Raw genomic sequence first — 25,038 nt, 5'->3', positions numbered from 1 at the left:
AAGGAGGCCAATGTGCGAGGAATCTGTGAGTGGGGAGAGCATCACCTGTGGACAGTTGATTCTCGTCCTGCTTGCAGGGGAATTCGCGCATTGCGTTCATCCAAGCCCATCCCTCGGAGCACTGCAGTTGGAGCAGAGAGTGGTAGGCTCTTAACAGAGGAGTCTGAAGTGAAGGCCCGCTGGGCCGGTTACTTTGAGCGGTTGTACCAGGCTGATCCACCAGCTGTCGAGTTAGACATCAATGGTGTTACAATCCCTGTTGCTGACCCTCCAATCAATTGTGGTCCAGCTTCGCTTGTGGAAACACGGGCTGCGTTGAACCGGTTGAAACAGGGTAAAGCTCCAAGGATCTGTGGCATCCATGCTGAACTTCTCAAGGCTGGTGGAAATGCTGCACTCGTGTCGTTGCATGCAGTTTTGTGCTCTGCCTGGAACACAGGCATCATCCCAACTGATTGGAAGAGGGGCCTTGTTGTCCCTCTCGGGAAAGGGAAGGGTGATTGCCAAGACTGCAACAACTACCGAGGGGTGACGCTGCTCTCAGTGCCGGGCAAGGTCTTTGCTCGGATAATTATTGATAGGGTTTGCCACCATCTGCTTGAGCACCAGCGTTCAGAGCAGTCGGGCTTTACACCAAAAAGGTCAACGATTGACCATATCCTTGCACTTCGTGTCCTCACCTAACGCAGACGAGAGTTTCGGCAGGGGCTGCTTGCAGCCTATGTTGATCTCTGTAAAGCGTTCGATTCAGTGAATCGGGATGCCCTCTGGAGGATTCTTGGTCTTCGTGGGGTGCCACCAAAACTGATCGATCTGATGTCTGAACTCTACTCTGGTACTGAGAGTGCTGTGAAGTGTGGTGGTACCATCTCTGACTTATTTCCAGTTGTTACTGGAGTTCGTCAGCGGTGTGTACTCTCCCCCACACTTTTTAGCACTTGTATGGACTGGTTTTTAGGGAGGATGTCGGAAAGATCAAGCTGCGGTGCATCGTTTGGGAATGTCAAGATCTCGGACCTTGATTTCGCAGATGATGCAGTCATCTTTGCGGAGTCTTTAGATATCCTTTTGGGGGCCCTCGAGGTGCTGAATGAGAGTCGGAGCCGCTGGGATTACGGGTTTTGTTGGGTCAAAACTAAGATCTAGGCTTTCAATGACATCTTGGATGCTGCTGTCCTGTCTGTGTCTGTTTGTGGTGAGGATGTTGAGGTCGTGGAGAGATTCACTTACCTTGGCAGTGATATTCATGTCTCTGCTGGCTGTGAGTCAGACGTCAATAGACGTCTGGGTCAGGCCTGGGGAGTCGTGGATTCACTGGATCATGGGGTGTGGTGCTGCCGGTACCTGTGCGGGAGGACGAAAGTCCGAGTCTTCAGGTCCTTGGTACTTCCAGTCTTGCTCTATGGATGCGAGACTTAGACTCTGACCAAGGATCTGAGACGGAGACTTAATTCCTTTGGTATCAGGTCTCTTCGGAGAATCCTTGGCTATCGCTGGTCAGATTTTGTGTCCAACGAGCGTTTGCTGAGAGAGACTCGGATGAGATTTGTTACCTGCATGGTCGTGAGCATCAGTTGCGGCTGTATGAACATGTGGCTCGTTTTCCTGTCGCTGATCCTGCTCACCAGATTCTCTCAGCAAGGTAGTCTCGTGAGTGGAGGAGGCCAATGTTCCGACCACGTGCCTCGTGGTTGCAGCAGGTTGACCAGCATCTCAAGGAGATTGGGATGGGCCTGGCATCTGCCTGGGGGAAGGCCAGACGGAGGCCCCTGGAGTACCGGCGGAAAGTGGACGCAGCGACGCGCTGTTCTGGCACATGCTCCCATACCTGACCTGACCTGACAGGTCCTGGGCCATGGTTAGTGCAAATAGATAAGTAAGGCTTGCAAATAATTTAAGAGCCCACCTGTGTGTTTGTCTTAGCGCCGGCAATTTATATAAGATGTCTGTATGAGTCTGTTCGTTTCGTTACGCAGCGCATTCGGTTATTTATTTTTAGGACATGTATAAAAAATGTCGCACTCAGGGATCCGCAGGTAAATCGTACGAGGGGAAACGAGTCTGTAAAAAGGGGAGGGGGTAGTGTTACGAATCTGGAAGCCAGGAGCACTCAACATACAGGTCCTATCGCTCAGTTATTTCAACAAGTAAATGTGGATAGATAGCTCCCTTTTCCCTTGTTTAATGGGTAATTAAATGTTCATGCGCTGTGGAGTTATTTTGATAGTCAGGGTTTTCTTTTATTTTTACACCACCAACATATACTACAACAACGCCAGCATCACGCTCACCTTCACCTCGCTCTGGCCAATGCCATGGTGGGCGGAGTTCAAGGAGGAGCCTTCTGGCGGCCCTCGATCAATAAGCGTGCTACGAGTGAGGTGGCCTCCGCTCAGCCAATCAGACCCCGTGACGGTGAGAAAGGCGGTCTGTGTGACGTCACCACGCCCACGGGCCAATCGACGGACTTGCCGCTCATTTTGGCCAATGACAGAGCGACGAGCGATTCTGCGTGCCAAAACCGTCCAGTGAGGGAGAACGGGGAGGGCGGAGGCGTCCCCTCCCCCCCCCTGGGGAAGGGTGCATAAGGTTGATGAAGGGAGCTCTGGATTCTATCATCGCATCTCGATGCTGGCCTGGTTCGCCCGTGTCAGCCGAACCACACGAGGTGGACAGGTCCATGTCCTTCTGGGTATCTGTGTGTCGTCTGTGTCTGTGTCTGTGTCTGTGTCTGTAAGTAGGAATTATTTAAGTGCTCTTTGCTGTACATACTTGCATCTCCATAGTCGGATAACTCTGCTTCTTGCGTGCTCCCCCCTTTCCCCATTATATATAAATACATTTGTTAAATGTATCAGTTTGTTGCCGTGTTTCTTCCATTGGCTTAGCACGGCGCGTGTTGATGAATTACAAAGGCTGTTGCCACTGTAAATGTACATTTGGACCGATGGGACTTCGGCAATCATCCGCTCGGTTTGCGCATGGGTCGGGCACGCTAACGGCTTGACTCGTACGAGTGCCGTCGAGGGTGTGAATACTCGGTAACTCGCCACATGGATCTCGAGGTATTTTGAAGATTGGCAAATAACTCTGTACCACATGGTGGGATTCTTGACGATTCACGGTCCGGTAAGGGACCCGTACCTGTCGGAGTTTTCCGAAAGGTGCGATCTGAATTCCGGGTGTTCGGTGGAGTCGACCCTACTGCTCCACCTTGCGGTCGTGCTCGCAGCCGAGACCCGGTCTGCAACAATATATCTTGAGAAAAAAAATCTGCCTTTAAATTTTTTTTATTTGGGGAAAAAATTATTTTTTTGAGGAAAATAAACCAAAAAAACGAGTTAACCTTGGGGTCCTCAAAACCCCAGGTTATCTATTGAAGGTTAAGGGTTTAACCTCTAAGGGATCTTATGCCTCTAAAGGGTGTAAAGGTTAAATGGTCTCATAAGGTCCAAAGGGTATAAAAGATGAAAATGGTCGAAAAGGTCTAAGGGGTTTTCAAAAGGTGTAAACGACTCTCAAGGCCTACTTGTCGAAAATGTATGTTCTAATAGTCTGTCATTAATGGAGGTAATTAATAGACGTAGTCAAGGTCCAATAATAAGTAATTAATAGACATTCATGGCCCAACTCACATTCAAACAGTACATAATTAATGGACATACTCCCAGGGGTCAACCAAGACTTCACCTTGATGATGGTTCACCGTCCACCCAAATTTTTCAGTTTTATATACAGTACAAGCAGAGTACCCACCCATTGGGTGTGTCGACTTTGCTCAACACTTTCTGAAAAAAGTATAGTGTGTGTTTTGCAAGAAAGCTGTACACTATAGAGTATAAATATTTTCATGGTGTGCGCTTAAAATGTTTTCGATGGTCTAAAGGGTACGTTTCAATAGTAGTTTGTATCTAAGGGGTCAAAAGGGTCGAATCTCTCAAGCAAGTAAAATGTGTCTAAAAAGGTTAAAGTGGTCTGAAGCTGTAAATGGTCAAATGTCCAAACTGTCTAATCTGTCTGAAGTGTGTAAGGGGTCTAAATGATGTTGAGGTTTAAGGGGTCGAAAAGAACTAAAGGGATATAAAGGTGTAAAGGGTCGAAAAGGTATAAAGGGTGAAGGGATCTAAAGGTGTAAAGGGTCGAAAAGGTATAAAGGGTGAAGGGATCTAAAGGTGTGTAAACTGTCGAAAGGGTCTCAAAGGTAAATTAGGTCTTGAGGGTCTTGGGGGGTCTTTGGGGTTGTTAAGTCATCAGGGTCTTAAAGGGTCTTATGAGTCTTCAGGGCCTTAAAGGGTCTTGGAGGTATTTAGGGGTCTTAAGAATCTTAGGAGTCTTAAAGGGTCTTAGAGGTATTTGGGGGTCTTTTGGGTCTTGGGGTCTCAAAGGGTCTTCCAAGGTCTAAAGCATTGAGAAATACATTTCCAATAGTACGTAATTAATAGATGTACGTGTCGTCAGGATGCAACTGATGTTCAAACAGCATGTAATTGATCGATATTTAATCATTGCTTCACAGAGGGACGGATGAACGTCTTCACGGACGGACCTTGCACTCCCACGATCTCCATTGGACATAGTCCTACACCAAAGCGTCACCTTCAATCCGGAGGCGTGCGTGCGTGCGTGTGCGTGTGCGTGCGCGTGCGTGCGTGTGTGCGTGTGTGTGTGTGTGTGTGTGTGTGTGTGTGTGTGTGTGTGTGTGTGTGTGTGTGTGTGTGTGTGTGTGTGTGTGTGTGTGTGTGTGTATATGTGTATATGTGTATATGTGTATATGTGTATGTAACAAGGAAAAGTATAAAAACCACTGCTGTGGTCATCACTATCCTCTTGCAATAGGACCAGCTGTATGGCAAAAACATTGCTAGTAGTACCTCAAAAGTAATTGGAATCAAAAAAATAACTTGACCATGCCAAAAAAGTTGAAAAGAAAAGTTTTGAGTGATGAAAATAAGTGTTCAATTCTGGCTTTATTGGCAGAGGGATACAGTGAGCGTCGCGTTGCTTCCATCCTTAAAATTTCAAAGACTGTGGTTCATAAGAACAAGGTCAAGCAGCAGACATTGAGGACAACAAAGCCACAGACTGGCAGAGGGTGAAAACGACTTTCCACTGACCGGGATGACCGCCAACTCATTTGAATGTCACTCAACAACCGTAGGATGACATCAAGTAACCTTCAAAAAGAATGGCAAACGGCAGCTGGGGTGAAGTGCACGGCGAGGACGGTTTGAAACAGGCTCCTCGGGGCAGGGCTGAAGTCGTGCAAAGCTAGAAAAAAGCCCTTCATCAATAAGAAGCAAAGAAGAGACAGGCTGAGGTTTGCAAAAGACCACAACGATTGGACAGTGGAGGACTGGAGTAAGGTCATCTTCTCTGATGAGTCCAATATTCAGCTTTGCCCAACACCTTGTCGTCAAATGGTTAGACGGAGACCTGGAGAGGCCTACAAGCTACAGTGTCTCGCACCCACTGTGAAATTTGGTGGAGGATTGGTGATGATCTGGGGGTGCTTCTGCAAGGCTGGAATCGGGCAGATTTGTCTTTGTGAAGGACTCGTGAATCAAGCCACGTACAAGGTTGTCCTGGATGAACACTTGCTTCCTTCTGCTCTGACAATGCTCCCCAACTCTGAGGATTCGTTTTTCCAGCAGGACAATGTTTCATGCCACACAGCCAGGTCAATCAAGGTGTGGATGGAGGATCATCATATCAACACCTTGTCATGGCCAGCCCAATCTCCAGACCTGAACCCCATTGAAAACCTCTGGAATGTGATCAAGAGGAAGATGGATTGTCACAAGCCATCAAACAAAGCCGAGCTGCTTGAATTTTTGCGCCAGGTGTGGCATAAAGTCACCCGACAGCAATGTGAAAGACTGGTGGAGAGCATGCCAAGACGTATGAAAGCTGTGATTGAAAATCAGGGTTATTCCACAAAATATTGATTTCTTAACTCTTCCCAAGTTAAAACATTAGTATTGTGTTGTTTAACCAGAGTTGGTGTCAATGCCACCCAATGCTCGCCTGTTTATAAATGTATCGTTTTTAAAATGCTCGTCTAATAATTAATATTTTTTTATAAAGCATTGCAGTGAAGTCTGATCCAAATAATTTTAAAGCAATATATGTATTTGTATATTGTAATCAGTAACAAGAGATCAAGTGAGCACAATATATGCCCGAACAAGAAGGTATATACAGAATTGTGCTGCTACATGGAAAACTGCATCCTGGTTGCCATAGCAACCACTTTAGATGACCAACGTATGTTGCGACACACCGTCCCCACAGTCTGTACCTATCTACCAGATATGAAACGTGAAAGTTGAAAACTTTGGGAGTTAGAGTGCGGACAGGAACGGATGGAAAACAGCATCCTGGTTGCCATGGCAACCACTTTAGATGACGAACGTATGTCAAGATACTGTCTGCACAGTCTGTACCTATGTACCTATGTACCAAATATGAAACGTGAAAGTTGAAAACTTTGGGAGTTAGAGTGCGGACAGGAACGGACGGATGACCGGTATCACATAATATGCCCAGATATATCCTGAAACGCAAAAGAAACTTACCACCTTTTAAACCTTCAAATATCAACAATAACACTGCATGTAGTAAATGTGTGAACTTATTTGTGGACAATCGTGTCCTCACTGTCAGACAAAATGGTCACGGATGGTCACTTGAACCTTCAGTGGTCACTTCATAGCACAGCTGTTGAACAGCCGTTTTGACTGTCAGTGATTAGCCAAGGGGTACGGGATGATTTTAATTAGCTGCACGTGATGTCTTGATATTGGCTTTAAAAAGGCCAGTGCAAAATGTGCATTTCAATCAACATGCCACGATTGTCAAGGGATCAATGGCAGTGTGCCTTGGGAATACTGCAAGGCGGATTGAGCTACCGTGAGGTGGCACGTCGCCTTGGCTGTTCACACCAGACGATATCGGCCCTGGTGGACAGAGATACCCTCCACAAATCTGCAGATGACAGACCTCGATCAGGGAGGCCAAGAGTCACCACTGCAAGGCAGGACAGGCAGATGGTCCAAAGTCAGATGGCTTCAGACATTGAGGACTGAGTGGGACAGAATCCAGCAGCAATCCATCCAAAGACTGGTAGGCAGTATGCGCCGACGATGCACTGCCTGTATCCAAAACAATGGTGGCCACACGCTATTGAAAGGGGACTGACATTGCACTCTGTGCTGTTCTGTACTGTAGAACAAACTTATGAGGTGGTGTATCTTGGTCAAAAACTTGACATGCCATCAATAAAATGCCAATGTTTCAATTAGCAATTGTTGGTTTGTTTTATGTTGAACTGTTACAATTTTATTACATCTCAAACAAGTGGTAAGTTTCTTTTGCGTTTCAGTATATATGTATATATATATATATATGTATATATATATATATATATATATATATATATATATATATATATATATATATATATATATATATATATATATATATATATATATATATATATATATATATATATATATATATATATATATATATATATATATATATGTATATATGTATATATATATATATATGTATATATATATATATATATGTATATATGTATATATGTATATATATATGTATATATGTATATATATATATATATATGTATATATGTATATATATGTATATATATGTATATATATGTATATATATATATATATATATATATATATATATATATATATGTATATATATATATATATTGTGACGTCCACGGGACTTGAACAATCCTGCTAACGTAGAATGAGCCGAAACGATGGAGGCGGTTTATTTTTTATAACCCAAAGATGGCGGTTTTAATCGCTCTACCGCAAACGGGACGAGGAAGGTGGCACGAGTTGCTTTTCACTGAGTTAATAATGTTTATTTCTCCAACAGAAATAATAATAAGACTCGGGAAGATTCGACGGGATGGTGGTGTGGGTTTGGGCGTGGGGAAAACACAAACAATTCCAATGGATATACAAATCTCAAACCCTCTAAGGCACCAGGTACACACACACACACACACACACACACACACACACACACACACACACACACACACACACACACACACACACACACACACACACACACACACACACACACACACACACAACGTAGCTGGCCCGTGGTGTAGACGCAACAGTCCCTGGATTGGCGTCGGACGAGCTGGCATTGCGCTCGTCAGGGGCAGGAGACACCGTGGTGCTGTCGACCTCCTGGTGTCGGCCCAAGTCCGCTCACAGCCGCCAGGGAGCCAGTTCTGGCGCCAAGTTGCGAGCAGGAGAGGGAGGCAGGTCCGCCCGCCGTTCGACCCCGTACTCCGAGCCAGCAGAACCCCAGAGCCAACCGAGGTGAGGCACGAGGCACAGCAAGGCCACGAGACACGATCAATCCAGGAACGAACCAGCGCAACAATAGAGCACGCTCCGATCCCAACAGCCTCCACCAAAACGGTTTTTCTTTATCGATCTTCTTCTTCCACCCCTTATCCCCGAACAGAACCTTTTTATCCTCAAGTCCTCGTCACTTCCAATCGAGCCGTTTTATTGGCTCTCCGCCGTCGCCTTCCGCCAATCGTGATCACGGGGCGGAGCCAACCGCAGCACTGTCCTGTGACATCACGGCAAGCCTCCAGGGAATACTAAAAGGGTTTACGCAGACACAGTTACCCTAACCCGTCTCCCTATCTAATTACGTGACAATTATCATTTCCCCCTTGAAGAAATTGACATTTACTAGACAACTTATCACCACTGAATTGCTACTTATTACATCGAGATCCTGGTACACTTGAACAGCATGGCATACCTAATTAAACATCCTAATTACCCTTTGAATGCATATCCCCCCTCAGACGTAACTATATATATATATATATATATATATATATATATATATATATATATATATATATATATATATATATATATATATATATATATATATATATATATATATATATCGGGCATATAAAAAAATAGTGTGGTAGATAAAAACATTAGAAAGGAAAAAATAACTTGCACCAAAAACTTTAACATTTTCACGCTCACGCTGACGCTCACACCGGGGGTATCGCTATTGCTCTCTGTTCTTTGAACAGGCGAGCAAAAAATGAATATGTACTTTTTTTGTTTGTATTATTTGAGGTCTGAAAACACTGAATCTTTGTTGTTATTTTGACCAGCTGTCATTTTCTGCAAATAAATGCTCTAAATGACAATATTTTTATTCGGAATTTGGGAGAAATGTTGTCAGTCGTTTATAGAATAAAAGAAAAATATTCATTTTACTCAAACACATACCTATAAATAGTAAAACCAGAAAAACTGATAATTTTGCAGTGGTCTCTTAATTTTTTCCAGAGCTGTGTATATGTGTATGTGTATATATACTGCCTGTATCCAAAACGATGCACTGCCTGTATCCAAAACGATGCACTGCCTGTATCCAAAACAATGGTGGCCACACTCTATTGAAAGGGGACTGACATTGCACCCTGTGCTGTTCTGTACTGTGGAACAAACTTATGAGATGGTGTATCTTGGTCAAAAACTTGACATGCCATCAATAAAATGCCAATGTATCAATTAGCAATTGTTGGTTTGTTTTATTTTGAACTGTTACAATTACAATATATATATATATATATATATATATATATATATATATATATATATATATTGTCACGGAAATGGCCCTTAGTAGGCTACTAAATATAGGATTAGCTCAGATCCCCCATTAAATGCATGTTTAGCTCGGCTGTTCGGTAAAATGGACGTTACATGTGTGTCGGGAGGTGCAGGATGCATGTTTATTGTTCGTACAGTGGTGGTGTGTCGAGGGCTTCTTCTTCCTCCCCTCTCCGGACGATAGGCCCCGCCCAGTCGGCTGAGGGAGAGTGGCCTGGAGAGGGAGGTGGAGCTAAGGGGAGGAGCCAGTGGCTTAGAGGCAGTGAACGAAGACCTCTGGGAATTGTTCAGTTTTGGGGAAACAGTCAGTTTTGAGGCATGCTCGGGTTTCGACGCGAGAAGGAAAGGAAAAAGTGGTAAGAAACTAAGAGGACGGAGGTGATTCTGCCGTGAGAAACGGCAGTAGGCTTTGAGAGGCAAGCGAAGAAAAGCGAGCGAATGATAAAAACTGTGGTGAAACTGTGGCGCCGAGGTGGCGCCGATCGGCTGTACACGGGACAGCTGTGTCTGTTTTGCGTGAGGAACGAGCCGAAAGAAAGGCAGGGAAGGCAACAGAGAAACGACGAGTGTCGAGTCGCGATCTGCTGGATGAGCAGGGGCTTCGAGGCGAGCGAGAAAAGGAAAGGCAGTGGTGAATCAGCCGGGAGAAAACACTGAACCTGAGGGTCGAGTCTGCCATCGGCCGAGAATGAAAAGGTGGAACTGAGAAACGACTGGTGGGAGTCGTGATCTGCTGTGTAGGGGACGGATGTGTCTCTCTGCGATCTGCTTCGTGAAGGAGGTAGGAGAAACGACCAGAGGCTGCCTGCACGTCGAGTGGGCGATGGACTTTCATGAGAGGGTCCTCGACACGTTTGTCGATCCGCCTGCCGGAGCCCAAACACCTCGATTTGGCCTTGTCTGATGAACAGGCCGGGCCTGGACTTGTATGCTGGACCTTGTGGGAAACCATCAGAGACCCATTGTCGATATAACGGTCTTGTGCCGTCGACATTGCGCGGAGCCAGAACGCGCTGAAGAGGGCGTGCGCACGCGGTGCCTTGAGAAGAAGGAGTACGGCGCCGCCATCTTGCCACGCGGCGTGTTCGAGTTTGCGCTCAAATCCGTGGACATCGGTTTGTTACGAGCAACATTCGTGCTTTTAACACTTTCCTCTTGTCCATGAAACATCACCAAGTATTCTGTCTTGTCTGCATGTTGTTTAAGCATATCTCGTTAGGGACCCCCTCGAAACCTGTAATCCGTAGTTCCCAAGTTAAGAACGGGTTAAAGATTGTTAATGAAAACATTGTTGTGAATATTTTGCTTGTGTTGTGTTCCCCGATGTTCCCCAATAAATCTGGTTGGTTCGTATGAAGTTGCAACTATGGATTAATTTGTGTCGCGTCGAGGAACGATCCGTTCGATTGGCATATAAAACCAAAATGGTTACAGACTGGCAGAAAATGCTCGGCATCTGACAAAACCAGTTTGTAACCGGGGTTCTATTTCCCCAACTGGTAAGGTCCAGGATTACGTTGGTATCGCGATTGAAGACTCGTGACCCGAGGCCTGTGCCGAGCCAGCCGGCGTTATAAACCCCGGAGACGGCTGGAGTGGGTTGAGAATCCCTCCGTCGCTGAATCCTTAAAAAAAAAAAAATATATATATATATATATATTTATGAAAGTTGCGGTTCTACAAAACCGCATGCCTCTAAGGCAATGGCACCCAACATACATTGATCCCCAGGCAGTTATTTCGTTAGTCTTCGTGCAGTCAGACCTTCCCCTCATGTATAATGGGTTAACGGGACGAAGTGCGTTGCGTGGGTCTAAAAGCTCGGTCTAATAATTATATCTCAATCTTCTTTTCAATTCTGATTTCAATCCAACCCTTTCCTTTTATCCATGATTCCAATCAAGCAAGCAAGCAAGCACACATACCCAATAACAGACACCTGCGCAGCCCTGTGAGAGACTCACTACCAACACTGGAGAGGACGCGCATGGTGCGCCCTTTCATTCGAATCTGTGCGCCAATTTACAGCAGCGTCTCACCTTGTTTGACCTTCGCTCACCACCTCGACCACCAACATCTCCCGAACATGGGAAAAATCATCCCGGGCCTCCACGCAGTCTGCATCCATACAATTCGCCACCAAACAGGGGCGTGCTGCGTGACCAAGGCCACTCGGACTGCGTGGCGCGGGGACAGGCCAAACACATTAACAACACCAACCGCATATCGCCGGGGATGCCCCAGATGGGAAAGCAGGACCGACACGACCCTCGTCCAGTCACCTGAACACGGCCCGGGAATGCAGTGCAAGGCTCCAGGCCGTGTCGTGCTGGATGTGCGAATGACCGCTTCCGGCCCCAGGAGCCTGGCAGGGCCAGGACCTAATAGACGAACACGATTCAGGTGACGGAACGTCGCTTCTGGTCGTCACCCCACCCTTCGCCTGGGGCTTATAAAAGGCGGATCACGAAGCCATCTGCCCTCTCTCTCTCTGCACTTCCTCGCCTGCCTGCCTCACCCACTTATCCGCCAGTTTACCTCGCCCCCTCCTTTGCCTCTCTGCTCTGCCATCTCTTCAATGCACCTCGTTCTCTGCCTGTCGCTGCATCTTCACTCTGGTTTGGTGTTCGACAGACGTTCTATTGGGACCAGTGCGGAGCACGTTTCCACGAGACCCGGCAAAGTGATTAAGCAGGAGATAACGCGCGGACTCTTAAGGTGGGATCGCTCAAGCGGAGCGTCCCCCAAAGCGTATTGGGTTGTGCGGTCGGTCGACTGCTCCAGGTATTGCGAGCCTGTTGGCCCTCGTCTGCTCTCCTTCCTTCTGGCTATCTAATCTTCATCGGGTGTGCATGCATGCTTGCGTGCGTGTGTGCGTGTGATCATGCCTGTCGTACCATAAGTTAAGATAATACTGAAGGACCAATTTTGTGTGGGACCAAAAAAACGGCAAGTGGGTAAAGCATTCAAGAGAGCACTCAAATTAAATGGTTACTAAGGAACAGCTGGCTTGGCAAGCGATAGCAAGCTCATTGGTCATGGCACATACTCGCAAAAAACTAAACATCGCCGATTTCTAAATATTTTCGGTTTTCACTCCAGATTTCGAGTTGTTTAGTCCACGTGATCCAATCCTCCAAACTCAAATAATATTTCTATTTTATACTTGAATTAATCTGTGAGAGTAGATTGTGGAAAATGGCATCGTGTAATGCATGAAATTGCTCCGAGCTCCTAATTTGAAAACTGTAGCACTTACAAAAGCGATGGACACAGCGATTTGTACGTATGTTGATCAGGCATCCGATGATATCAGTGAGGAAAGTGAAAAAAAACAAAAAAACATTTTGACCACTTTATTATTTTTTTTAAACCGTTGTGGCCTGTTCCAACTGAAGGCATTGCTGAGCATTCTGAACAAGATGGCTAATTAAGACCCCACCTTCCTTTCCCCCCACGTCACCTTCCCTTCCCCTCACTCCACCTTCCCTTTCCCTCACGCCGCCTTCCCTTCCCCTCGCGCCGCCTTCCCTTCCCCTCGCGCCGCCTTCCCTTCCCCTCGCGCCGCCTTCCCTTCCCCTCGCGCCGCCTTCCCTTCCCCTCACGCCGCCTTCCCTTCCCCTCACGCCGCCTTCCCTTCCCCTCACGCCGCCTTCCTTTCCCTTCCCTTCCCCTCATGCCGCCTTCCCTTCCCTTCCCTCACGCCGCCTTCCCTTTCCCTCACACACTCACACTCACACACACGATTCTCATTTTAGTAATTGTTTCTGAAGGTTTGCTAAAACTATCAAATGGTGGCATTCTTTATACATTGTGTTAGAAAAACCTTTCATGACAAGTCTTTGCCTTTGAATTACATTTATGTGCGTGTTATCGTCGATACTTGTTTAAATTGCAGTACTCGACAGTTTGCAGTGTGCAGCAGTCTACGACAAAATGATGTCTTATAAGATTCGTTGCTGACTGTCTTGTCGCATCGGCGAGTTTGCGGTGGGCTTTCAGAGTCCATTTTCACTCCAATATTTTAATTGGTTTTGGGACTACGCAACTAAAATGAGTGTGCTATGTAAAATATTCACGGTTCACGCCAAAAGTTTTTGTGCAAGTTTGCTTTTTTTACCTTTTTCTAGAAATTAAAAAAAAAATTCATATTTCTTTTCAGGATGGACAAGAGAGTGATGAAGAGTGCTTTGCAAGAAAAAGCAAGAAAAAAATGGGGGGGAAAAATGATTTTGAACAGGGAATGGTTGAGAAGAATGCAATTTGTGATGGGAAGAACAACAACATGGAGAATAAAAGAAAGCAAATACTTTCTGGAGATGATAAAGATGCTGCAAATGACAAGAAAGAGAGGGCAGTGAAAGGTGGAAAACCAAGTAATAAAAGAGATAGCTCTGATGATGAAGACACGCGGAAGAAGGGTGAATTGAAGCAGGAGCGATTGCTCTCTGATGAAGACGACATTTTTTGTTTGTTGCAAGTGAAGAAAAAGAAAAGTGGGAAGAAAATTAACTCCACTGAAGAATTAACAAGAAGAAAGCAAGTTTTAGCAGACAGTGAACCTGATTCTGAGTATGAGAAAAAAATCAAAAAAGGGAAAAAGGCCAAAAATAAGAAAGAGAACAAACTCGAGTCTGATGAGGAATTGCCAAGGGAAAAAGATGGCATCAAGGACAGTGAACCTGATTCTGAGTGTGAGAAAAAAATCAAAAAAGGGAAAAAGGCCAAAAATAAGAAAGAGAACAAACTCGAGTCTGATGAGGAATTGCCAAGAGAAAAAGATGGCCTCAAGGACGGTGCAGACGAATCTGAGGATGAGGCTGAGAAGACTGGGATGAAGACGAAGAAGAAACGAGACCAGAAATTACTTGAAGATAATGATGAAGTAAGTACTGTAAAAACCGCAGCCCAGAAGAAGGCCGAGAAGAAGGAGCGCGAGCGAAAAAAGCGTGAAGAAGAACGTCTTAAGATGAAGCAAAGAAAAGAGCAAGAAGCAACAAAGGAAGTGAATCTGGAGAAGCAAATTGTAAACGAGGTGGATATTTTGAAACCAACTGAAGAGTTGAATGAAACACTTGGAGATGTGAAAGGTACAGTGCTCCAGAAAACGGACAGCAGTAAACTGACTTGATTTAAAATGTAAAACTGACACCTCTTCTACCTGGCATTACCGCTTCTCCTCCTCGGCCTCCCCTTTCACCCCCCTCTTCGGCCTCGTCTTTCACCCCCGCCTCTTCGGCCTCGTCTTTCACCCCCCCCTCTTCGGCCTCGTCTTTCACCCCCCTCTTCGGCCTCATGTTTCACCCCCTCTTCGGCCTCGTCTTTCACCCCCTCTTCGGCCTCGTCTTTCACCCCCTCTTCGGCCTCGTCTTTCACCCCCTCTTCGGCCTCGTCTTTCACCCCCCTCTTCGGCCTCGTCTTTCACCCCCTCTTCGGCCTCGTCTTTCACCCCCCTCTTCGGCCTCGTCTTTCACCCCCTCTTCGGCCTCGTCTTTCACCCCCCTCTTCGGCCTCGTCTTTCACCCCCTCTTCGGCCTCGTCTTTCACCCCCTCTTCGGCCTCGTCTTTCACCCCCTCTTCGGCCTCGTCTTTCACCCCCCTCTTCGGCCTCGTCTTTCACCCCCTCTTCGGCCTCGTCTTTCACCCCCTCTTCGGCCTCGTCTTTCACCCCTCTTCGGCCTCGTCTTTCACCCCCCTCTTCGCCCTCGTCTTTCTCCCCGCTCTCCGGCCTCGTCTTTCACCCCCCTCTCCGTGCTCGTCTTTCACGCCCCTCTCCGGCCTCGTCTTTCACCCCCCTCTCCGGCCTCGTCTTTCACCCCCCTCTCCGGCCTCGTCTTTCACCCCCTCTTCGGCCTCGTCTTTCACCCCCTCTCCGGCCTCGTCTTTCACCCCCCTCTTCGGCCTCGTCTTTCACCCCCTCTTCGGCCTCGTCTTTCACCCCCTCTCCGGCCTCGTCTTTCACCCCCCTCTCCGGCCTCGTCTTTCACCCCCTCTTCGGCCTCGTCTTTCACCCCCTCTTCGGCCTCGTCTTTCACCCCCTCTTCGGCCTCGTCTTTCACCCCCTCTTCGGCCTCGTCTTTCACCCCCCTCTTCGGCCTCGTCTTTCACCCCCTCTTCGGCCTCGTCTTTCACCCCCTCTTCGGCCTCGTCTTTCACCCCCCTCTTCGGCCTCGTCTTTCACCCCCTCTTCGGCCTCGTCTTTCACCCCCTCTTCGGCCTCGTCTTTCACCCCCCTCTCCGGCCTCGTCTTTCACCCCCTCTCCGGCCTCGTCTTTCACCCCCTCTCCGGCCTCGTCTTTCACCCCCTCTCCGGCCTCGTCTTTCACCCCTCTCCGGCCTCGTCTTTCACCCCCTCTCCGGCCTCGTCTTTCACCCCCTCTCCGGCCTCGTCTTTCACCCCCCTCTCCGGCCTCGTCTTTCACCCCCCTCTCCGGCCTCGTCTTTCACCCCCTCTCCGGCCTCGTCTTTCACCCCCTCTCCGGCCTCGTCTTTCACCCCCTCTCCGGCCTCGTCTTTCACCCCCCTCTCCGGCCTCGTCTTTCACCCCCCTCTCCGGCCTCGTCTTTCACCCCCTCTTCGGCCTCGTCTTTCACCCCCTCTTCGGCCTCGTCTTTCACCCCCTCTTCGGCCTCGTCTTTCACCCCCTCTTCGGCCTCGTCTTTCACCCCCTCTTCGGCCTCGTCTTTCACCCCCCTCTTCGGCCTCGTCTTTCACCCCCTCTTCGGCCTCGTCTTTCACCCCCCTCTTCGGCCTCGTCTTTCACCCCCCCTCTTCGGCCTCGTCTTTCACCCCCCTCTTCGGCCTCGTCTTTCACCCCCCTCTTCGGCCTCGTCTTTCACCCCTCTTCGGCCTCGTCTTTCACCCCCCTCTTCGGCCTCGTCTTTCACCCCCCTCTTCGGCCTCGTCTTTCACCCCCTCTTCGGCCTCGTCTTTCACCCCCTCTTCGGCCTCGTCTTTCACCCCCCTCTTCGGCCTCGTCTTTCACCCCCTCTTCGGCCTCGTCTTTCACCCCCCTCTTCGGCCTCGTCTTTCACCCCCCTCTTCGGCCTCGTCTTTCACCCCCCTCTTCGGCCTCGTCTTTCACCCCCTCTTCGGCCTCGTCTTTCACCCCCTCTTCGGCCTCGTCTTTCACCCCCTCTTCGGCCTCGTCTTTCACCCCCTCTTCGGCCTCGTCTTTCACCCCCTCTTCGGCCTCGTCTTTCACCCCCTCTTCGGCCTCGTCTTTCACCCCCTCTTCGGCCTCGTCTTTCACCCCCTCTTCGGCCTCGTCTTTCACCCCCCTCTTCGGCCTCGTCTTTCACCCCCTCTTCGGCCTCGTCTTTCACCCCCCTCTTCGGCCTCGTCTTTCACCCCCTCTTCGGCCTCGTCTTTCACCCCCTCTTCGGCCTCGTCTTTCACCCCCCTCTTCGGCCTCGTCTTTCACCCCCTCTTCGGCCTCGTCTTTCACCCCCTCTTCGGCCTCGTCTTTCACCCCCTCTTCGGCCTCGTCTTTCACCCCCCTCTTCGGCCTCGTCTTTCACCCCCTCTTCGGCCTCGTCTTTCACCCCCTCTTCGGCCTCGTCTTTCACCCCCTCTTCGGCCTCGTCTTTCACCCCCTCTTCGGCCTCGTCTTTCACCCCCTCTTCGGCCTCGTCTTTCACCCCCCTCTTCGGCCTCGTCTTTCACCCCCTCTTCGGCCTCGTCTTTCACCCCCCTCTTCGGCCTCGTCTTTCACCCCCTCTTCGGCCTCGTCTTTCACCCCCTCTTCGGCCTCGTCTTTCACCCCCCTCTTCGGCCTCGTCTTTCACCCCCTCTTCGGCCTCGTCTTTCACCCCCCTCTTCGGCCTCGTCTTTCACCCCCCTCTTCGGCCTCGTCTTTCACCCCCTCTTCGGCCTCGTCTTTCACCCCCTCTTCGGCCTCGTCTTTCACCCCCCTCTTCGGCCTCGTCTTTCACCCCCTCTTCGGCCTCGTCTTTCACCCCCTCTCCGGCCTCGTCTTTCACCCCCCTCTCCGGCCTCGTCTTTCACCCCCCTCTCCGGCCTCGTCTTTCACCCCCTCTCCGGCCTCGTCTTTCACCCCCTCTCCGGCCTCGTCTTTCACCCCCTCTCCGGCCTCGTCTTTCACCCCCCTCTCCGGCCTCGTCTTTCACCCCCTCTCCGGCCTCGTCTTTCACCCCCCTCTCCGGCCTCGTCTTTCACCCCCTCTCCGGCCTCGTCTTTCACCCCCCTCTCCGGCCTCGTCTTTCACCCCCTCTCCGGCCTCGTCTTTCACCCCCTCTCCGGCCTCGTCTTTCACCCCCCTCTCCGGCCTCGTCTTTCACCCCCCTCTCCGGCCTCGTCTTTCACCCCCTCTCCGGCCTCGTCTTTCACCCCCTCTCCGGCCTCGTCTTTCACCCCCTCTCCGGCCTCGTCTTTCACCCCCCTCTTCGGCCTCGTCTTTCACCCCCTCTTCGGCCTCGTCTTTCACCCCCTCTTCGGCCTCGTCTTTCACCCCCTCTTCGGCCTCGTCTTTCACCCCCTCTTCGGCCTCGTCTTTCACCCCCTCTTCGGCCTCGTCTTTCACCCCCTCTTCGGCCTCGTCTTTCACCCCCTCTTCGGCCTCGTCTTTCACCCCCCTCTTCGGCCTCGTCTTTCACCCCCCTCTTCGGCCTCGTCTTTCACCCCCTCTTCGGCCTCGTCTTTCACCCCCTCTTCGGCCTCGTCTTTCACCCCCTCTTCGGCCTCGTCTTTCACCCCCTCTTCGGCCTCGTCTTTCACCCCCCTCTTCGGCCTCGTCTTTCACCCCCTCTTCGGCCTCGTCTTTCACCCCCTCTTCGGCCTCGTCTTTCACCCCCCTCTTCGGCCTCGTCTTTCACCCCCTCTTCGGCCTCGTCTTTCACCCCCCTCTTCGGCCTCGTCTTTCACCCCCTCTTCGGCCTCGTCTTTCACCCCCCTCTTCGGCCTCGTCTTTCACCCCCTCTTCGGCCTCGTCTTTCACCCCCTCTTCGGCCTCGTCTTTCACCCCCTCTTCGGCCTCGTCTTTCACCCCCTCTTCGGCCTCGTCTTTCACCCCCCTCTTCGGCCTCGTCTTTCACCCCCTCTTCGGCCTCGTCTTTCACCCCCTCTTCGGCCTCGTCTTTCACCCCCCTCTTCGGCCTCGTCTTTCACCCCCTCTTCGGCCTCGTCTTTCACCCCCTCTTCGGCCTCGTCTTTCACCCCCCTCTTCGGCCTCGTCTTTCACCCCCCTCTTCGGCCTCGTCTTTCACCCCCCTCTTCGGCCTCGTCTTTCACCCCCTCTTCGGCCTCGTCTTTCACCCCCTCTTCGGCCTCGTCTTTCACCCCCCTCTTCGGCCTCGTCTTTCACCCCCTCTTCGGCCTCGTCTTTCACCCCCCTCTTCGGCCTCGTCTTTCACCCCCTCTTCGGCCTCGTCTTTCACCCCCTCTTCGGCCTCGTCTTTCACCCCCTCTTCGGCCTCGTCTTTCACCCCCCTCTTCGGCCTCGTCTTTCACCCCCTCTCCGGCCTCGTCTTTCACCCCCTCTCCGGCCTCGTCTTTCACCCCCCTCTCCGGCCTCGTCTTTCACCCCCTCTCCGGCCTCGTCTTTCACCCCCTCTCCGGCCTCGTCTTTCACCCCCCTCTCCGGCCTCGTCTTTCACCCCCTCTCCGGCCTCGTCTTTCACCCCCTCTCCGGCCTCGTCTTTCACCCCCTCTCCGGCCTCGTCTTTCACCCCCTCTCCGGCCTCGTCTTTCACCCCCTCTCCGGCCTCGTCTTTCACCCCCCTCTCCGGCCTCGTCTTTCACCCCCTCTTCGGCCTCGTCTTTCACCCCCTCTTCGGCCTCGTCTTTCACCCCCTCTTCGGCCTCGTCTTTCACCCCCTCTTCGGCCTCGTCTTTCACCCCCTCTTCGGCCTCGTCTTTCACCCCCTCTTCGGCCTCGTCTTTCACCCCCCTCTTCGGCCTCGTCTTTCACCCCCTCTTCGGCCTCGTCTTTCACCCCCCTCTTCGGCCTCGTCTTTCACCCCCTCTTCGGCCTCGTCTTTCACCCCCTCTTCGGCCTCGTCTTTCACCCCCTCTTCGGCCTCGTCTTTCACCCCCTCTTCGGCCTCGTCTTTCACCCCCGCCTCTTCGGCCTCGTCTTTCACCCCCCTCTTCGGCCTCGTCTTTCACCCCCCTCTTCGGCCTCGTCTTTCACCCCCCTCTTCGGCCTCGTCTTTCACCCCCTCTTCGGCCTCGTCTTTCACCCCCTCTTCGGCCTCGTCTTTCACCCCCCTCTTCGGCCTCGTCTTTCACCCCCTCTTCGGCCTCGTCTTTCACCCCCTCTTCGGCCTCGTCTTTCACCCCCCTCTTCGGCCTCGTCTTTCACCCCCTCTTCGGCCTCGTCTTTCACCCCCTCTTCGGCCTCGTCTTTCACCCCCCTCTTCGGCCTCGTCTTTCACCCCCTCTTCGGCCTCGTCTTTCACCCCCTCTTCGGCCTCGTCTTTCACCCCCCTCTTCGGCCTCGTCTTTCACCCCCTCTTCGGCCTCGTCTTTCACCCCCTCTTCGGCCTCGTCTTTCACCCCCTCTTCGGCCTCGTCTTTCACCCCCCTCTTCGGCCTCGTCTTTCACCCCCCTCTTCGGCCTCGTCTTTCACCCCCCTCTTCGGCCTCGTCTTTCACCCCCTCTTCGGCCTCGTCTTTCACCCCCTCTTCGGCCTCGTCTTTCACCCCCCTCTTCGGCCTCGTCTTTCACCCCCCTCTTCGGCCTCGTTTTTCACCCCCCTCTTCGGCCTCGTCTTTCACCCCCCTCTTCGGCCTCGTCTTTCACCCCCTCTTCGGCCTCGTCTTTCACCCCCTCTTCGGCCTCGTCTTTCACCCCCTCTTCGGCCTCGTCTTTCACCCCCTCTTCGGCCTCGTCTTTCACCCCCCTCTTCGGCCTCGTCATTCACGCCCCTCTTCGGCCTCGTCTTTCACCCCCCTCTTCGGCCTCGTCTTTCACCCCGCTCTTGGGCCTCGTCTTTCACCCCCCTCTTCGGCCTCGTCTTTCACCCCCCTCTTCGGCCTCGTCTTTCACCCCCTCTTCGGCCTCGTCTTTCACCCCCTCTTCGGCCTCGTCTTTCACCCCCTCTTCGGCCTCGTCTTTCACCCCCCTCTTCGGCCTCGTCTTTCACCCCCTCTTCGGCCTCGTCTTTCACCCCCTCTTCGCCCTCGTCTTTCACCCCCCTCTTCGCCCTCGTCTTTCACCCCCCTCTTCGGCCTCGTCTTTCACCCCCTCTCCGGCCTCGTCTTTCACCCCCTCTCCGGCCTCGTCTTTCACCCCCTCTCCGGCCTCGTCTTTCACCCCCTCTCCGGCCTCGTCTTTCACCCCCTCTCCGGCCTCGTCTTTCACCCCCCTCTCCGGCCTCGTCTTTCACCCCCTCTCCGGCCTCGTCTTTCACCCCCTCTTCGGCCTCGCCTTTCACCCCCTCTTCGGCCTCGCCTTTCACCCCCTCTTCGGCCTCGCCTTTCACCCCCCTCTTCGGCCTCGCCTTTCACCCCCCTCTTCGGCCTCGCCTTTCACCCCCTCTTCGGCCTCGCCTTTCACCCCCCTCTTCGGCCTCGCCTTTCACCCCCTCTTCGGCCTCGCCTTTCACCCCCTCTTCGGCCTCGCCTTTCACCCCCTCTTCGGCCTCGCCTTTCACCCCCCTCTTCGGCCTCGCCTTTCACCCCCTCTTCGGCCTCGCCTTTCACCCCCCTCTTCGGCCTCGCCTTTCACCCCCTCTTCGGCCTCGCCTTTCACCCCCTCTTCGGCCTCGCCTTTCACCCCCCTCTTCGGCCTCGCCTTTCACCCCCTCTTCGGCCTCGCCTTTCACCCCCCTCTTCGGCCTCGCCTTTCACCCCCCTCTTCGGCCTCGCCTTTCACCCCCCTCCTTTACTCCGCCTTCACCACATCATCCTCTACTCCCCCGCCCCACATCCTCTGCTACGCCCCTTCCCCCACATCCTTCTCTACTCCCACTCACCCTCATCCTCCTGTACTCCCCCTCTCCCACATCCTCCTCTACTCCCCCTCTCCCACATCCTCCTCTACTCCCCCTCTCCCACATCCTCCTCTTCTCCCCCTCTCCCACATCCTCCTCTACTCCCCCTCTCCCACATCCTCCTATATTCCCCCTCTCCCACATCCTCCTATGCTCCCCCTCCCCCACATCCTCCTCTACTCCCCCTCCTCCACATCCTCTTCTTCTCCCCCTCCCCCACAACGTCCTCCAGATCACATTTTTCCACATCGTCACCCTCCTTTTCAACACACTTCGTCCATTGGTTCACAAGCTTTTGTACACCCTCATAAAAATGTTTTTGTCTGAGTGATGAGCCACACATGCACCACTTCTTTCACTTGTTTGTCACTGGCAAAGTGGCGGCCTCTTGAAGCGTCTTTGAGTCGACCAAATTGGTGAAAGTCCGAAGGGGCCAGGCCACGACTGTACGGAGGATGCTCCAACACCTCAAAGTTCAATTTCTGGAGGGATTGCATGGTATGGTCAGCTATGTGAGGACAGGCATTGTCATGCACCAATGGAAACGCAAAGGATTACTTTTTGCCAGTAGCGGTCGGCGTTTCCATCGAATAGCTGGTTTCAGCTGGTCCCGAAGCATTTCACAATAACAGACGCTGTTTGCCGTTGTGCCCCCCCCCTCTTGATAGTGTTCCAAAATTGGGCCTTGTGAGTCCTAGAAAATTGTGAAACATCACTTCTCTGGGCAATGGTTGACTTTTGAAATTCTTTTTGACTGGTGATGTCAGATACTTCCTCTCCATACTCTGGCGTTTGCTCTCTGGCTCATAATGGTGGATCCACGTCTCGTCTCCAGTGACGAGGAATCTCAAAAAAGCATTCCCTTCATGACGAAAACGGTTCAAAAGGCTTTGGCAGATTGGCACATGCTTGGGCTTGTGCTCTTGTGTGAGTTGTTTTGGAACCCATCTTGCCGAAACTTTATGAAAGCCAAGTCGGTTGTTGATGATTTGATGTGCAGAACCATGACTGATGTTCAGATGTTGTGCCACTTCGTCAATAGTCGACCGTCGTCTATCCAGAATCATGGTGCAGACTCGTTCAATGTTATCTCCTGTTGTGGACATGGATGGGCGTCCAGATCGTTCATCATCAGCGATACTTGTGTGACCGTTTTTGAACGTGTTAATCCAATCATACACATGCCGCTGCGGTAAAGCACTGTTCCCATGTTGTGCTTAAAGTCTGCGATTGATTTCTGCCCCCGGAAAACCTTCAGTCCACAAAAATCGTATCGCTGCAAGCTGCTCTCGGAGCAAACAGACAGCGGAGCGGTCATGTTAACTCCCTTGCAACGACACAATTACTGACTGCTCAAGGTTGAAACAGCCTTACAGTGGCGCAGACAGGTTGTGCCTGTACCTCCAAGTCCAAGAAGCAATGTGGTCAACACACCGTTTTTAATAAATCATTGCGGATACTTTTTGACTCGCCCTCGTACGTTACTTGTTATCGAGCTTTCATTTCACACATTTTCTTTTCTCCTTCAGTGGGAGCTCAGGTTGGCTGAAATGCCACGTCATGTTTGTACGAAAGCTGTGATTGTTCTTTTTTTTTCCCCCAGGAGCAGACAAAGATGGTGAAGGGGATGATGCAAAGAAGAAGAAAAAGAAGAAGGCTGAAAAGGAAGAAAAGCCAGAGAAAAAGAAGGGACCAAGCAAGGCATTGGTGAAAGCAATGCAGGAAGCTTTGGCAAAGAGGCGTGAGGAAGAGGAGAGATTAAAGCAAGAAGAGGAAGAAAGGCTGCGCCGTATTGAGGAGGCTGAAGCACTGTTGCTTGAGAAGGTGAGAATGGGAGAAGGGATTACACTTCTGGGGAAGTTAGTAATCCTTAACTCAGTAAATTTATTGTGCAAATGGCTGTTGAACCTGTCGTGCCCTTACCATCCTTTTGGTTCAATTTCTGTAACAATTGATTGTCATTCTTCTTTCAACAGGAACGGCTGGAACAGGAACGAAAGGAACGGAAAAAACAGAAAGAGAAAGAGAGGAAGGAGAGGTTGAGGAAGGAAGGGAAGCTTCTCACACCATCTCAGCGACAAGCGAAAGCACGAGCAACAGCTACGCTGAGAGTCCTTGAGGCGCAAGGTCAGTTTGTGTGTGAAGCATTAGAAATCGGTAATCGAGTCAGGGGTCATTCTTCCAAAGGAATCACTCCTGTCGTGGTGCTCGCCCTCAAACCTGCATTGCAAGTCTCGATGAAAGGTTTGAAGTCATTCGAAGCACGTCGCAGTTTGACACCGTTAATAAAAAAAACCTCCCGACTCCGCGCCGCTCCATAATTGTGCACTCTTGTAATGCAGAGGCCATTCTTCCAGCATACTTGTCATATGTGGGGAAGTGGGGTAATAAGTGGTCAACAAATGACTTGCATTTGCCCCAGAAATATCACACTTGTATAATACAATATTGTATTACACACATTTACAATTTAATGGCATTACAACTCACTTTATTCACTTTCAAACTACTAAAGGTTATAGTGGGAATGAACACACACAAGGAGGAAAGGAAGAATGACACAAAAATTATTATCTTTGGCCTGGAGAGGAACAGAATGGGAAACGATCAGCATGTGTGGAAGAGATGACAGACGTGGAATGGTGAGCGCGTGGGGTCGCGATGGGCAACGCATATGAAAGATTGGATTGGGTAGGATGAAGCAAGGGGCACTGAGATGATTACACAATCTAGACTCGAGAATAAGGTTAGTGATGAATGCAAATGGGCAACCATTCTGGGCTTTGGGAGGTTGAGCAGATGAAGGTTTCTAGAGGAACCTATGTGACCTAGGATGACTTGGGGAGCGCAGATGCAGGAGAGTACAGGAGGAACAATGCCAGATGTAAACTTGTACATATTTTAAAAAGAAAAAATTCCACCAACCTATGACAGTGCTTGGGGATCTGTCTCTTACGTTGAGATGGTGATGCTGTGGAAGGTTTTTCTTTTTTTTTGAGCCTCAAGAGGAGCAACTTGCGAAGCAAGAGCACCAGCCCAGAGTGGGCAGCCATGTTCTGTGGATCTCTATGAAAGCTGTGATGAGTTTGGTGCAGCTCAGGAATGCCTAATCTCGATGGAGAATACCCATTCGGTGACTGGCCTTTAATCCGAGCTGGCTTGGCAACATAATCCATGAAAAGCAGATTACGAGGTCAAGTAAATGACTAGTGTCTTATCTTGTCCAGATCTGGCGAAAGGGATTTGGCAGTGGCCAGCGTTTTACAAGTGCGATGCACCTAATAATTATAGATCACTCAAAATGTAGGTCTTAAGACGCTGCCTCATGGAACCTCAGCCTGAAGTGAAAGAACATTGAAAAAGGGCAC

General features: G+C 50.7%; 1 protein-coding gene across 4 annotated transcripts in view; it reads left to right on the top strand.

Moving 5' to 3' along the window:
* EIF5B (eukaryotic translation initiation factor 5B) overlaps nt 1–25,038 on the top strand; it is a 138,706-nt gene that overhangs the window by 38,524 nt on the left and 75,144 nt on the right. For all 4 annotated transcript variants that reach the window (XM_085899780.1, XM_085899779.1, XM_085899778.1 and 1 more), the window contains 3 exons: nt 13,879–14,806; nt 23,274–23,494; nt 23,647–23,797. In XM_085899780.1, coding sequence (XP_085755906.1) covers nt 13,879–14,806; nt 23,274–23,494; nt 23,647–23,797 — 1,300 coding nt within the window. The remainder of the gene's footprint in view (nt 1–13,878; nt 14,807–23,273; nt 23,495–23,646; nt 23,798–25,038) is intronic.

This window comes from Eptatretus burgeri, chromosome 10, assembly GCF_056783735.1.
Source record: "Eptatretus burgeri isolate ZD-2024b chromosome 10, Ebu_testis_v1, whole genome shotgun sequence".
Classification (NCBI taxonomy): Eukaryota; Metazoa; Chordata; class Myxini; order Myxiniformes; family Myxinidae; genus Eptatretus; species Eptatretus burgeri.
Note: the sequence above shows the minus strand (reverse complement) of the source record. Positions and strands in the feature narration are given on the sequence as shown.